Source organism: Ursus americanus, chromosome 30, assembly GCF_024610735.1.
Source record: "Ursus americanus isolate L20-20 chromosome 30, mUrsAme1.1.p, whole genome shotgun sequence".
NCBI lineage: Eukaryota > Metazoa > Chordata > Mammalia > Carnivora > Ursidae > Ursus > Ursus americanus.
In genome coordinates, this window is record NC_142156.1 from 17859423 (window position 1) to 17872822 (window position 13400).

Here is a 13400-nt window from a genome sequence, read left to right on the forward strand (position 1 = left end):
CTGTATGATCAAAAATTGCATCAAATATTGGTGGGGAGGACATTATAAGCCACGAGACCAGTGTCTTAAGCTTTCCTCCATAAAAACACCTGCTCACGAAAAGAAAAAATCCATGCTTTTATTGCTCACATAATTAATCTGAACTTCAGAGTTAAAAACTGAAGTTCCTAAATATCGATAATAAAAAACAACAACAGAACGACAAAGAAAGAAGACAGCACTCTCTAGATCAATAATGCCAGATGGATTTTCACTTCCATTCCAATTCTGTCCCCTCAAACAGCTTCTGGGAACACACTCTGCTGAGAAGAACATCAGAGCAGCACTGGGCTCAGGAAGAAAGGGTGCCAGCGGCTATTGATTTGTGATGTCTGTCTGGGGCGCAGGAGTGGGGAGAGAGGTAGCACATTTGTTGTCCTTGCCCTAAACCCATCAACTATTCACAACCTCTAGAGCCTCTGCCAATCCTTCTCTGTTAACAGATCATTTTTCACAGCTAGAACTATTCTATACGGTATGTACATTGGAAAGGCATCTTTTTTTCCCATTCAGGTCTAACTGTGGCAATAAAATGACAAACTCAATGAATAAGTGCTGTCCCCTGCAAGGGTGACTATTAATCCCAGAGAGCTGCCCAGCAACACCCAGCAGACAGGACACCCCACCCCGTTACCTGGCCGAACACAAAGCAGTACAGCGTTACACCCATGGCCCAAACATCCAAAGCCTACGAGAAAAAGAGAGCTTCGTGTAAGGGTACGCAGCGAGCAGTGTCTATTGCTTCTGCCTGTCCAAAAATCAAATCCTCTGGCTTTCCTCTGAGGAACCACCCCTTCCTGACTCCAGATCCATGGACTGATTTGGCTCCTGGCCTCTGCATGAGCACATGACCCAGGCCTGGCCAATAAGAGCTTCATTTCCACCCATAGCGATTGGTTTAACAATAGGCACATGACCCAAGCCTGGCCAATGAGAGCACCACTTTCCCCCAGCCACAATGATTGGTTCAAGGATGGGCACATGACCCAAGCTGGGACAATCAGAGCCAAACCCGAGATTTTTGCAAGGGCTCTTCAGAAAGAGGAACTCTTTCTACTGAGGTTGGTAAGCCGATAGGAAGGAGCCTGGAATTGCTGGGGGTACCCACCCACCTGGACAGGAAACTGATTCAAGAAAACAGCTGAAAGATGGAGAACTGGATTCCTGTTTGAATCCTGGTATCTACCCAGGCCGGAAGCCGCTCTTCATCATGATCCAATGGATTCATTGGTGAAGCCAGTTTGGGTTGGATTGTTGCCACTTCAACGGAAAGGACCCTAACACAGGCAGAACTCAGCATCTCGGACAGGTCCACACCTACCTTCCCAGAGAAGATCTTCCGGGTCTCCGAGAGCGACTCTGGCGCCATGAAGGCAGGTGTGCCCACAGTGTTAGAGAGGAGCGCATCGCTGCCCTTGAACTCGTTGCTCACACCGAAGTCGGCAATCTTGATGTGCCCATCTTCTCCCACCAGCAGGTTGGAAGGTTTGATGTCCCGGTGGATGATCTTCTGGTAGTGTACTGGGGGTGTGGTGAGAGGGGGCAGAAAAACCATGTGAGGAGCTCTGCCTAGCCCCCAGAGCCCAGAAACACAGACATGGACCCTAGTGCTCTCGCACGGCCCCCAGGCCCTTCCCAAACTTACCCTCCCAAACCTACTGGACACCCCCAGCTTTGAAAGATAAGGGGGAAAGAGTATGCTTAAGGAAGTTACTCCATCTTCAAAAATGAAGAGTGAAACATGGACTGACAATAATAGTAACCACCTGCTCTAGTCTAAGTCGTGGGTGACCACGGTCCCTGGAGAGTTCTGTGGAGCCTGGCTGGCTTCCAGCTAGAAGTCTCACAACTTGTGACAGTCAAACGTATTTTCATTTACTAATGCCAATACTCAACCTGTTCACCACACCAACAATGACTGGAGCAGGTCGAACGGAAGTGTGGACCACAAAGTAGGGCTGGGGACTTGCTTAACTTGTTCCTGCCCGATGTCAACCCATGGGAGAGGACATGGTGTGTCTCCCTCAGTCTGGAAGACTCAACTGCATTTCTTTGCTGGTGTGGTGACAACAATGATGATACCAGGGATAGGGGCAGCAGCTCCGGGCCTAGCACTGTGGTAAGTGCTTTCCATTTTCCCCATTTAAATCTCCCTACAATCCTATGTGATGGGCAAGGGGAAGAAACAAGATGTTTAACAACAAGAAGCAGAAAGGACACCTGTCAGTCAGAACTAAAATGATAGGTACTGGCTGATTTCCACCCTGGTGAGAGACACTTTATTCCCATTTTACAGATGAGAAAACTAAGGTTCCAGGAGGTTAACAGGATCCCCATTTCAGGGTTTCTGGGAATAAGAGACAATGCAAATACAGCCCCTAACAGAGCCTGGTACACACAGAAAGTGCTAGGGGAAACAGTCATTATCAATATGGCTCTTAATTTTTGTGGCAGAAAGAAGGGTTTCTGCTCATCAGGACCGTGGCTTTCTGCAGCTGTCCAAGACTGCATCTCAGACAATTCTGTTTCCCACCCACCTGCTTGCACTCCAGTGGGAAATTCCACTTTCCCACTTGCCATCCGCTAGCTAGGATGCTAACCACCCCTGGGTGAGAATCCTCCCACAGGCGCCCACTTACGGTACTCTATGCCTTTGATCAGGTCCTGGAAGTAGAAACGGGCCTGGTCTTCAGAGAGTGGTTTGAGGGTGGGCACTTCCATCACAGGCCTGGAAGGTCGACACACGCATGAAAAGCAAACCAGACACACTGGCCTTCACCCTCTCACACCAGCAGAACCAAGCACCACCTCGCTCGAGAAGCTCTGCAGCTTGAGAAGCTTCAGGCATCATCCCTGCCAGGAAAACGGGACACTCACCCTTGGTTGACCAGTTCAAACACTGTAGGGAAGAGAAGGGGGTGAACTGTTACATCGGGAAACTGGGAATCCATCTTCCTCCTCCTTCTCCAACTTCCCAATCACCCATAGAAACACCAAAAAGCACAGAAACCAGTATCAGGGCTGGGAACAATCCACTGAGCCAAAGCTGGTCAAGGTCCTGCTCAGGAGGCTAGGGGTCAGAGATTTCTGATCTCCCTGAGACCCCGGTCTGGCTGTACTTCTAGACCTCAAAACAGCCAAGGACCCCCTGGCCAGGGAAAACAAAGCAAGGGGACAGGAGACAGGCGGGGATGGCTCTGGGCTCCTTTCTTCTCTCCACTCATACCTGGGAGATTCCAGGGATACGAATGATACTAAACTATGTCCTTTTAGTCACACCCAGGTCCTGAGCCACCTTATGCCAAAGAACAGGTCTAAGGGGACACAACCCGACATCTCTTTACTTAGGCACAAAGAAGTAGCCCTAGAACCCTAGGAAAGTTTTGATTCAAGAAACAACAAGAACATGTTTCAACAATCCCTCCCACATCCTCCACCCTCCCAGGCTGTGTCAGGCCACAGACCAAGAATGCTTATAGATTCTTCCAAATCCTCAATGCTGTGTGGTCAGCTGGACCTCAGACTCTTTCCCGTGACTCTCAACCCAAAACAAGACTTGAAGCGAGAGGTGGGGGTGGAGATTTCCTCATCCCCTCAAAGGCCAATTCATCCCACTGCTCCTAAACAGGGCCTTTCCTGACTCACGTTCATGCACGACATGCAGATGCCTCCCACCATGCCAGCTCCTTCCCAGTCCTGTACGTGCAGGGAATCCCGGCTCCAAGCCACCAAGTGGTAGATTAGCTGTGTCCAGGGAATGCACAGGTTTGTTGTTGTTGTTGGGGTTTTTTTGTTTTGTCCTTCGCATTTTTAAAAATTGAGGTGAAATTTTCCTAACATAAAATTAACTATTTAAAAATCTACAATTCAGTGGCATTTAGTATGTGCGATGCTGTGCGACTATTGCCTCTACCTAGTTCCAGAAAATTTTCACCCCCTCAAAAAGAAACCCCATGCCCGTTAGCAGTCAGTCCCCTCCCTCCAGGCCCCTGGCAACCACTAATCTGATTTCTCTTCCTATGGATTTGCCTATTCTTCACATTTCACATCTATGGAATCATACATTTCTGTGACCTTTTGTGACTGGCTTTTTCACTTAGCACCATATTTTCAAGGTTCATTCATGTCAAAGCATCAATCAGTACTTCACTCCTTTTTATGGCTGAATACTCTTCCACTGTGTGGACAGGCCACATTCTGAGCATCCAGTCATTAGCTAATGAACATTTGGGTTGTTTCCACGTTTTGGCTATTGTGAACAATGCTGCCACGAACATTCACGTACAAGCATTCTCGTACAAGTACTTGTGTGGATATCTATTTTCAGTTTGGGGGGGGTATACCTAAGAGTAGAATTACTGGGTCATGTTGCATAGTTATTTTAATTTTGTCCTACTTGGACAAACATAACTGGGAACACGAAGCTATCCTTTTTTTTTAATATTTTTTTATTATATTATGTTAGTCATCATACAGTACATTCCTAGTTTTTGATATAAAGTTCCATGATTCATTACTTGCGTGTAACACCCCGAAGCTATCTTTTAGAAGTGAAAAACGCACACAGTGAATTTCAAAATCAAGTGGAGAATAACTCTGGAACTGTCTGTTGTTCTAGAATTATCTACCCACATTAGAGTTTCTTACCGAAGAAACCAAAAAGTTGTTTCAAAGATCTCTAAGGGCTAAGGTGGCTGAGGGACAAGAGGCCGCCTCCTCAGATAAAAAGACCAGAAAAGGAACTTAGCTACCTCGGGCCCCTCCTTGTCTTCAGGTTCATCAGCCAGTGTTGGGCAAACCCAAGTTAGGGCAGATCCGTGGCTTTAGGCTGTGGTTAGAAGCAAAAAACAATGGCACCGAAGGTAAGGTTTCCATAGACAGGAGCGCTGGTCCTTTCAGCTCCGGCCTATCCCACCTTCATTCTGGAAGACTCAACTTTCAAGAGCTGCTTCATGAATTTATGTGCTTCCTCTCAAGCACAGTAACATGGTTGGCCTGGAGGAAGCCAGCGTGTTGAAACAGGTCTGTTTTCAGTCACTAATAGTTTAACCCCCCTCCTGGGTTTGAGCAGGGGTGGGAAGTTTTTAGCCTCGAGAAATACTGGGTGTTCTATGCTCTTTGGGGGTGAGGCCTGCAGTTGTGGGACCCTTGCTAATACCTGCTACCCAGCCCCAGGCGCTACCCTGTCTGTCCTCGACACACATCCATGGCTGGAAACTAAAATATAACCCTGTCAGGATTTTCAAAACCGCTAGAATCACATACCAAACATCGGGCTGGCTCCCTTCGACAATGCTGCCTCAAAACGAGAAAAACTCTGTCCATGAAGCTGCCTCTCAATGGCTCCCCTCTTGCTCACAGTAAAAGGCAGAGTCTTACAATGGGGTAAAATGCTCTCTCCCATTTGGTCCCCACTGTCCTGCACAAATGTCACCTCAGGGAAGCACCTCAAGGAGCCACTCTATCTCCCAATCCCCCAAACTGGAAATTCTGGCTCCCCTGACCCTGCTCAGGTTTGCTTTTTTCCCTATGGTGTTGTCACCTTCGAAGGCTAAGCATAATACTTAGGTACCGAGGGTGTCCGTCTGTCCTTATTGGAGGGATAAAGGGCCCTGAGGGCAGGGTGTTCTTTTTGTTTCCTAATAAACCTAGAACAGGGCCTGACAAACTATAATGTTTGTTGAATGAACAACCAACCTCCTCAGAAATGGCCCAAAGCCATGGAGAGTCAGGTCAGGAGCCCCAGGTGGGCAAATTACGCTGGGAATGCCATTCTGGGCTAAAAATTATCTTTTACAGTTTATGATTTCTGCTACAGTTCCCCCAAACTTCCCTCATTTGCCTACCATGTTTATCATCTGGCCATATCTATATGCCACATAAACTATTATTTACTTCATATTTTTCTTTAAATTGACTCAGTTTTTACATTTTTAGCCTTATCCTAGGTAATGACATCCATGAAATCATGAGTTTAATGTGCTGCTTTAGTTTTTCCTATACAATGATAAATTAAATCTAAAAAAAATTTTTAAATGTCTATCCATGTACCACCTAAAATCATTGCATATATTTGAAGAGGTGATGGTACCACATTTTGAGAAATATTACAAGTCTGTATCGTGCACATTTTTATAATGTTTCTTTCTTACATAATTTTTTAACGTTAACCTATCTAGGGGCACCTGGGTAGCTCAGTCAGTTAAGCGTCTGCCTTTAGCTCAGGTCATGATCCCGGGGTCCTGAGATCGAGACCCACTTCCGGCTCTCTGATCAGCAGGGAGTCTGCTTCTCCCTCTCCCTCTGTCCCTCCCCCTGCTCATGCTCTCTCTCAGATAAATAAGTAAAATCCTAAAAAAAAAAAAAAAAAAAAAATTAACATATCTGAAGTTATTTACTCTGTTGCTTCTAAATTATTTCTATAGGAAGATTTTATAATTTCTAAAATTTATAAACAAACTGGCAAAAAAATTAAAAAATGAGAGTTCTAAAATTTGAACATGGACTAGGCATTAGATGCTCTTAGGGAACTTGCATTAACTTTTTCAGATGTAATAATGGTATTGTGACCATACAGGAGAATGTCCCTACATGAGATGTACACTGAAGTATTCAGGGGCTGAAGTGTCAAGATGTCTGCTACTTTACATTCTGGATAGTTCAGCAAAAAAAATACAGAAATGGTTAGGTGGGTGGCTAGGCTGATAAAGCAAATCTGACAAAAAAATTATTAACTGTTGAATCTGGGTGGTAGGTATACAGTATTCATTGTACTATTCTTTCAACTTTTCTGTAGGCTTAACATTTGTCATAATAAAAACCTGGGACAGGGAAGAGGAGGGGGAATGAAAAATAAAATGTCCTAAGCTACAACACTTCCTCAGAACTGAACCACAGCAACTATGTGAGAAGAAAATGAGCTCTGGGCTGTTTTCAAACTAGACCCATTCGAGCCCAAACCCACATAATCACTTCCTGTGCAACAAAGGATCATCCCTGTGCTCATCCAGGAGACTTCTGGATCCCAGGCTGAGCTCGTGCCCACTCCCCTCACCTCCTGGATACCCCTCCCGGCTCTCACCTATACCCACTTGAAGGGCACAGGCTCGTTTAAATGCCCATCCAAGCCATATTGCAAGGACACGTGACCTGTCATGCATTCCTGGGCCCAACAGTCTGCTATCCAGTTTTGAATTAGTCCTGCCCTTCCTTCCTTCATCAGTACCTATGCTCAGAGCTGACAGAGGGCTATCCCATGTCCTCACCAGTTTTTAAAAATCAAGTCTCTGAGGACATGCCTGCGTCCTTCCATTTCTTTGTGCAGTGCCCTCCAGGCTCCCAATGCCCCAGCGTGGCCTCAGGCTCTCCATCCTCATCCCCATCCCTTCTCCCCGGTTTACCCTGTAACAGCCACATTTTCTCAACACACGCAAAACTCTCACCAGCCTCAGGGCCTCTGCACCTGCTGTTCCCTTTGCCCGGAATGCTCTTACCCACATGTAACAGGGCTGTGTCTTTGACATTCAGGTGCCAAATCATCACCTCATATGTGAAGTGGCCCCTCAATCCCTCTCTCTCAGGTCACCCTGTTTAACCTTCTTCAGAGGATCTATCAGAAGTTAACTGGCTTATGTAGGTGTGGACTGTCTTCCCTGACTAGACTGTCAGACAAGAGCGGGAGCCTCATCTTTCTCACTCACCACTGCATCCTTAGTGCCTACAACATGCCCAGCATTAGCAGGTGCTCAGTAAACATTTACAAATGAATGAATAGGACCTCCAGATAAAGCCCCAGCAAGCACTCCCTTCCACCTCCTGCTTCAAAGCAGGGCTGCAGCCTCACGTGTGGCTCACTGCGGGGCCCAGCTTTGGCAGGAGATGCCAGGGACAGGGTACACTCGAAAGACCCCTGGGCTTTGGCAGGTGCAGCTGCCTCAGCAAGGGCAGTGGATGGCAAGGGCTCTCTTACCCATGTACAGATGGTCCTCATTGGGGTCATCCAGGACCTGTTGGCACAGCCACATGGAACAGGCCGGAGATGAGGAGCAGGGGAGAGGAAGAGAGAGAAATGATATGAGCAGGGAAGAAGCACCATCCACACGACTGCATTTGCCAGCGGGAGGGCTGTGCTTTCCACTGATTTTCCTGGTTAAGATGAAGGGCACAGGAAAAAACCCAGAGTGTGCGATCCAAACGGCCATCTGGAAAACAGGCACCTTCTAGCCCAATCCTCAAGGGTCCAAAACACCTAGAAAAGAGGTTACAAAAGGGAGGGGCAAATTCCTCCCCTGGAAAATGGGGGCGCCCGGCTGGCTCAGTGAGTCGAGCAAGCAACTCTTGATCTCAGGGTTGTGAGTTTGAGCCCCATGTTGAGAGTAAAGATTACTTAAGAAAAAAAAAATTTTTTTTTTTAAATTCCTCCCCTGGGAAATGTCTCAGCTTCAATAAGAATCCCACCTGTCTCCTAGGAGTCGGTGGACTGATGCTCAGGGTGGAAATTCAAATCCTGTCTAGGCTCCTCCGACTCCCCCATGAAGCACCCCCTGACCTCCTGCCCCCTGTAAGAGAAGACATCCTCCTGCCTGGAACCGCCGTGGCTTGTCCTCGCTCTCCTCTTACGGCCATCCTGCTTTCAGCTCGTCACTTATTTCTATCTTGTCCCTCTCTGCAAACGGCAGTTGCCTCCGTGGTGCCCTGTACAGGACAAGGCTCATAGTCGGTGCTCAGGAAAGGCCTGATGAATGTCCATGTCCATCTGATAAATGTCTGAGGTTTGCCCAATAGGCAGGCTGGCCAGCAGTCTTGATGGGTAGACAGGTCAGACACCACAGGGCAGTGGGGACCAGGGAGATCCCACCAGGACCCAGAGCCACTCGCTAACCATGTGTCCTTGAGCTTCCTCTAAGATGGCTGACTCCAGCATCAGCAAATTGAGACTGTGAAACTCAGTGTGACAGGTGGAGACAGCCTGCAGCCACCGTCCCTCTCCTTTGGGAAGAAACAAAGGCAGGCTCCTTGGCTAGACTGGTCCTCCTGCCTCTTCCCACATCATCCTCACCTTCCCCAGTCAACCAAGATCTACAGGACAAGAGCCCTGAGAGAGGAATGGAGCCCTAAGCCCTAGAGCCCTGCTCTGTGGGGGGAGTCAGACCCAGGGCATGGCTTACATTGAGCCCACACCTGACAAGCCCCAGGAGGGCATGGCTGCTAACCCTCACACCCACTAAAGGCAGGAGTGTACCCCGAGAGGACACCGGCCCTTTGCACATGCTGTTCCTTCCTCTGGGATGACCTTCCCTGTCTTTTCCCTGTTATCTCCATCCAGGGAACAACCAGAGTCATCTCAAACATCTGCTCCCCTGAGAAGCCTTCCTCAGTGGTTTGGGCTGGCTGGCTGCTCTCACTCCATGCTCCTGCAGCACCGCGAACACCCGTCCAATTACATACTTTATCACATGCCATTTACAAGTCCTGTCATCCAGACCAGAGATGCTCCAAATGTGGTTCGGGGACTTCTAGGGATCCCCAAGATGCTTTCAGGGAGTTCATGAGGTCAAAACAATTTTCACACTAAAACTAAGATAAGGAGCGCCTGGGTGGCTCAGTCGTTTAAGCGTCTGCCTATGGCTCAGGTCACGATCCCAGGGTCCTGGGATCAAGCCCTGCACTGGGCTCCCTGCTTAGTGGGGAGCCTGCTTCTCCCTCTCCACCATCTTCTCCCTGCTCGTGCTCTATCTCTGTCTCTCTCTCTCAAGTTAAAAAAAAATATTATTATATAAAATAAAATAAGAAAATATTTGCCCTTTCTACTCTCATTCTCTACCAGTAGAGAAACGAGAAACCACATGGCATGCAAAGTCACCACAGGCTGAACACAAGAGGAGATACGAGAATCCAGCTATCTTCTATTAAGCCAGATGTTAACAACAACAGAAATTTGCAAAAATGTAAAATGCCAGGGCGCCTGGGTGGCGCAGTCCATTAAGTGTCTGACTCCTGGTTTCAGCTCAGGTTGTGATCTCGGGACCCTGGGATCGAGCTCTGTGTCGGGCTCCATGCTCTGCGCAGAGTCTGCCTGGGACTATGTCTCCCTCTCCCTCTGCTCCTGCCCACCACGCTCTCTCTCTCTCTCAAATAAATAAATAAATATTTTTTAAAAAATAAAATGTAAAACACCACTCTTCTTAAATTTTTTTCAGAAAGGATACTTATTTTTCAGAAAACATATTGTTATATAATAGGACTGTTATTGTTTTTAAATGAATTAATAAATAACTTTTAAACTTCTCAGTTTTAAATCTTAATATGGCAAATAATAAATACAACCCACATAAGCAAAACCTTTTTGGGGTCTTCAATAATTCCGAAGGCCATAAAGGAATACTGAGACCAAAAAGTGTGGGAACTGCTGATCTAGAACAGTGGATGGCAAATATAGCATGCAAGCCAAATCTGGCCCTCTGCCTGTTTTTTGCAAATAAAGTTTTATTAGAACACAGCCATGCCCATTTGTTTACATGCATATGACTGCTTTTGTGCTAAAACCATATATATATGAGAAAGAGAACCAGCTCCAAAGACAAAAATGGGTGAAGGGCCAGTCTCAGTGTCCCTCTGACCTTCAGTGTCTTTATCTGTAAAATGGGAATAATAAATAGTCTTAGGGAAGGGTGAGGATAACATGAAAGGACAGGGGTGAAGGAACTTGGAGCGATAACTACTACTAAGCCCTGCAACAGCTATTTAACATGGCGTGGCTCTCCCTAAAAACTAGTGGTGCAGCGTTTGGGTAATAACAGAGCTGTGCCTGGACGATCACCATTCTTGTCTTCCTCCTCCCTGTCCCCCCAGCTCACCTCCACCAGCTTCACCACATTGGGGTGGTCTAGCTTCTTGAGGATGGCGATTTCCTGGTACACCTGCTCAATGGGGCCCCTAGGCTGGATGCAGCCTCCAGGGGCTGGCCGTGTGCCTCGGGGTGGGGGACGACCTGAAGGAGACACAGACCATCCCAGGGTCAGGGCAAAGAGCTTTTCCTCTGCAAATGGGGGGCAACCCAAGTGAGGGGGTCTTGGCAGGGCTGGAGTAGTAGCTGATGTCACCAGGGGCCATAAGTAGCCTGCTCCTCTCATCTGTCTCCTCTGCTGCTGGAAATCAGTGAGGCTGGAGACCCAGCCCCCTTGCTCTGCTTTCTGTCCCCTCCTTCCCATGCCATACCCCAGGCCATAGTGACAGGAGTCTTTGGGGCCTCTACCCGGGCACTCTCTGCAGGGGACACCATTCAATGGGATCTTCTCTGTTGTGCCCCAGCCCTGCCCGCAGGAACAGAGGCCTGGCCCACCAAACTCACGTGGAAAGCCCGCCTGTCGGATCAGCTTCTTTTTGGACAGCACCTTCATCGCCTGCGGGAGGAAAGACCCCGCGTCTCAGTTAAAATGGAGAGGAAGGGAGAGGGAGAGTTCCCTCCACGCCTAGGCCTGCCAAAGCTCTCGGTGCCCTGGAAGCCTCGGGACAATGTAGTGAGCGCTTCGTCATCGGAGTGGGTCAAGCAGCAGCAGGGGGCCTGGAGGCTAGACTGCCAGGGTCCTCCCAGCCCTGACGGTGCATCTGAGGTTCCAGGTCAGCTCTCCTAGCTGGGACCACACGCCCTGGGACTTGCTACAACTGAATCAAGACACTAGTAAGCTGCAGTGATGGATGAGGGACTGGCTGTTTTACACATGGGAAAACTGAGGCTCAGGTGTTACGTCACTTGGCCAAGGATACACAGGTGGCAGATGGGAGAGCCAGCATTTGAACCCATACTGGACTGACCCAAAGCTTCAGCTACAAGGGCAATCTGTCTCACTACCACCTGGTTCTTAGTGCTATGAAGGATGTAGAAATGGTAGCCCGGAGTAAGGATAGGAGACATTTGCTGAATTTATCCATTTTCTTTCTGAGCCAATCACATTGCCTCCCCATTTCCACATCTGTATAGTGGGAACACCACATCCCTCCTAATGCACAAAATGAAGTGACCTAAGAATAAAATGAGACAACAGCAAAGAAAATGTTCCAGGAAACCAAGTTCTGGAAAGATGGCTTTTGCTTTGGACAAATGGTGAGGGCGGGGGGGGCGGGGGGGGGGCGGGGGTGAAGTGGATACTTACATAGTAGGTATTGTCATTTTCATTGTAGGCCAACTTGACCACGCCATAGGAGCCCTGGATAAAGGGAGATGCCCATGACATACTATCCAGAAGTTACAATCTGCAAAATGAGGACCTTAATACAGGGGTTGCAAACCAGCAGCCAAATGGCCAAATCTGCTCTGCAATTACATTTTTGGTGCATCTGCAGTTTTTAGGAAGTTTGAATAAGTTGCCAACATTTAAAAACAGAAAGATCAGATATAAAAATCTAAATTCTCAGCTCCTTTTGAAAAAAATCAGAAGATCTGGCCATATAGACCCATAATCATTTCCCATGTTAACAGTTTGCCACAGTCCTCACCACTCCCTACTGCCTTAGACCTAGCATGCTTTGCTCATTTATATCACTCACTTGCTTTCTGTTGGCATTTGAGTTTTTGACCCCTGCAATGATACTGCCCATTGGCTGAAATAAAAGCAAAAACAGATGTGACAGTACCTTAGAGAGAAAAAAAAAAACACTAATATTGGTGATATGGAATTCCCTCGAAGCTGTCTGAGCTTTTGTGGAAACACATTAATATTATGAAGCAGAAAGAAAATAAACCAGATGGACCGTTGATGACAAAACCCTCCCTCACAATCTCTCCTCCAAGGGCTTCTACCCACTCCCAGCTCTAGCGGGTTCCCTCCACTGTAACTGAGACATTCTTGGTAGATGTAGAAAACCAGCCTGGTTCCTGGGCTATTTACCTTTCCAATTTCATCCTTCAGTGTATACTGATTCAGTTGTACACAATCCTGGAAAGTTAAGTAGAAACACACAGAATATGAATTGTAAGTTTGCAGCTCAATACCTTTTTCATAAAACAAACACATGAACCAGGACCCAAATCAGGAAAGAGAATTCTCCCAGCCCCCCAGAAGCATCTCCCAGACACTGGCCCCTCTGCAGGATGACCACTACCCTGACTTCTAACAGCATAGTTTTTGTACATTGTAAAAAGGTGATCATACAGTATGTACTCTTTTTAATACCCATTTTTAAGAGGTGTTCCCAAAATGTTGATTTTAAATTAAACAATCCGATCTAAGGACTATGCTGTCCTAGAAAAACGTAAAGTAACATAAAGTGGAGAATATCTGAGTGACCGTGAGGCAGACAATGGTTTCCTAACGGTTTCTCAAAGGTTCTTTTTGTACAAAAAGTACAAGATATAAAAGGAA

The 13400-nt window shown here is 47.3% G+C and overlaps 1 protein-coding gene across 4 annotated transcripts in view; it reads right to left on the reverse strand.

Moving 5' to 3' along the window:
- Positions 1-13400, reverse strand: part of CAMKK2 (calcium/calmodulin dependent protein kinase kinase 2) — a 45516-nt gene that overhangs the window by 14005 nt on the left and 18111 nt on the right. For all 4 annotated transcript variants that reach the window (XM_045777282.2, XM_045777258.2, XM_045777266.2 and 1 more), the window contains exons 3-11: positions 12927-12974; positions 12192-12245; positions 11390-11441; positions 10896-11029; positions 8009-8045; positions 2917-2938; positions 2679-2767; positions 1361-1560; positions 674-727 (exon numbers count right to left, since the gene is read on the reverse strand). In XM_045777282.2, the coding sequence (XP_045633238.1) occupies positions 674-727; positions 1361-1560; positions 2679-2767; positions 2917-2938; positions 8009-8045; positions 10896-11029; positions 11390-11441; positions 12192-12245; positions 12927-12974 (690 nt within the window). The remainder of the gene's footprint in view (positions 1-673; positions 728-1360; positions 1561-2678; positions 2768-2916; positions 2939-8008; positions 8046-10895; positions 11030-11389; positions 11442-12191; positions 12246-12926; positions 12975-13400) is intronic.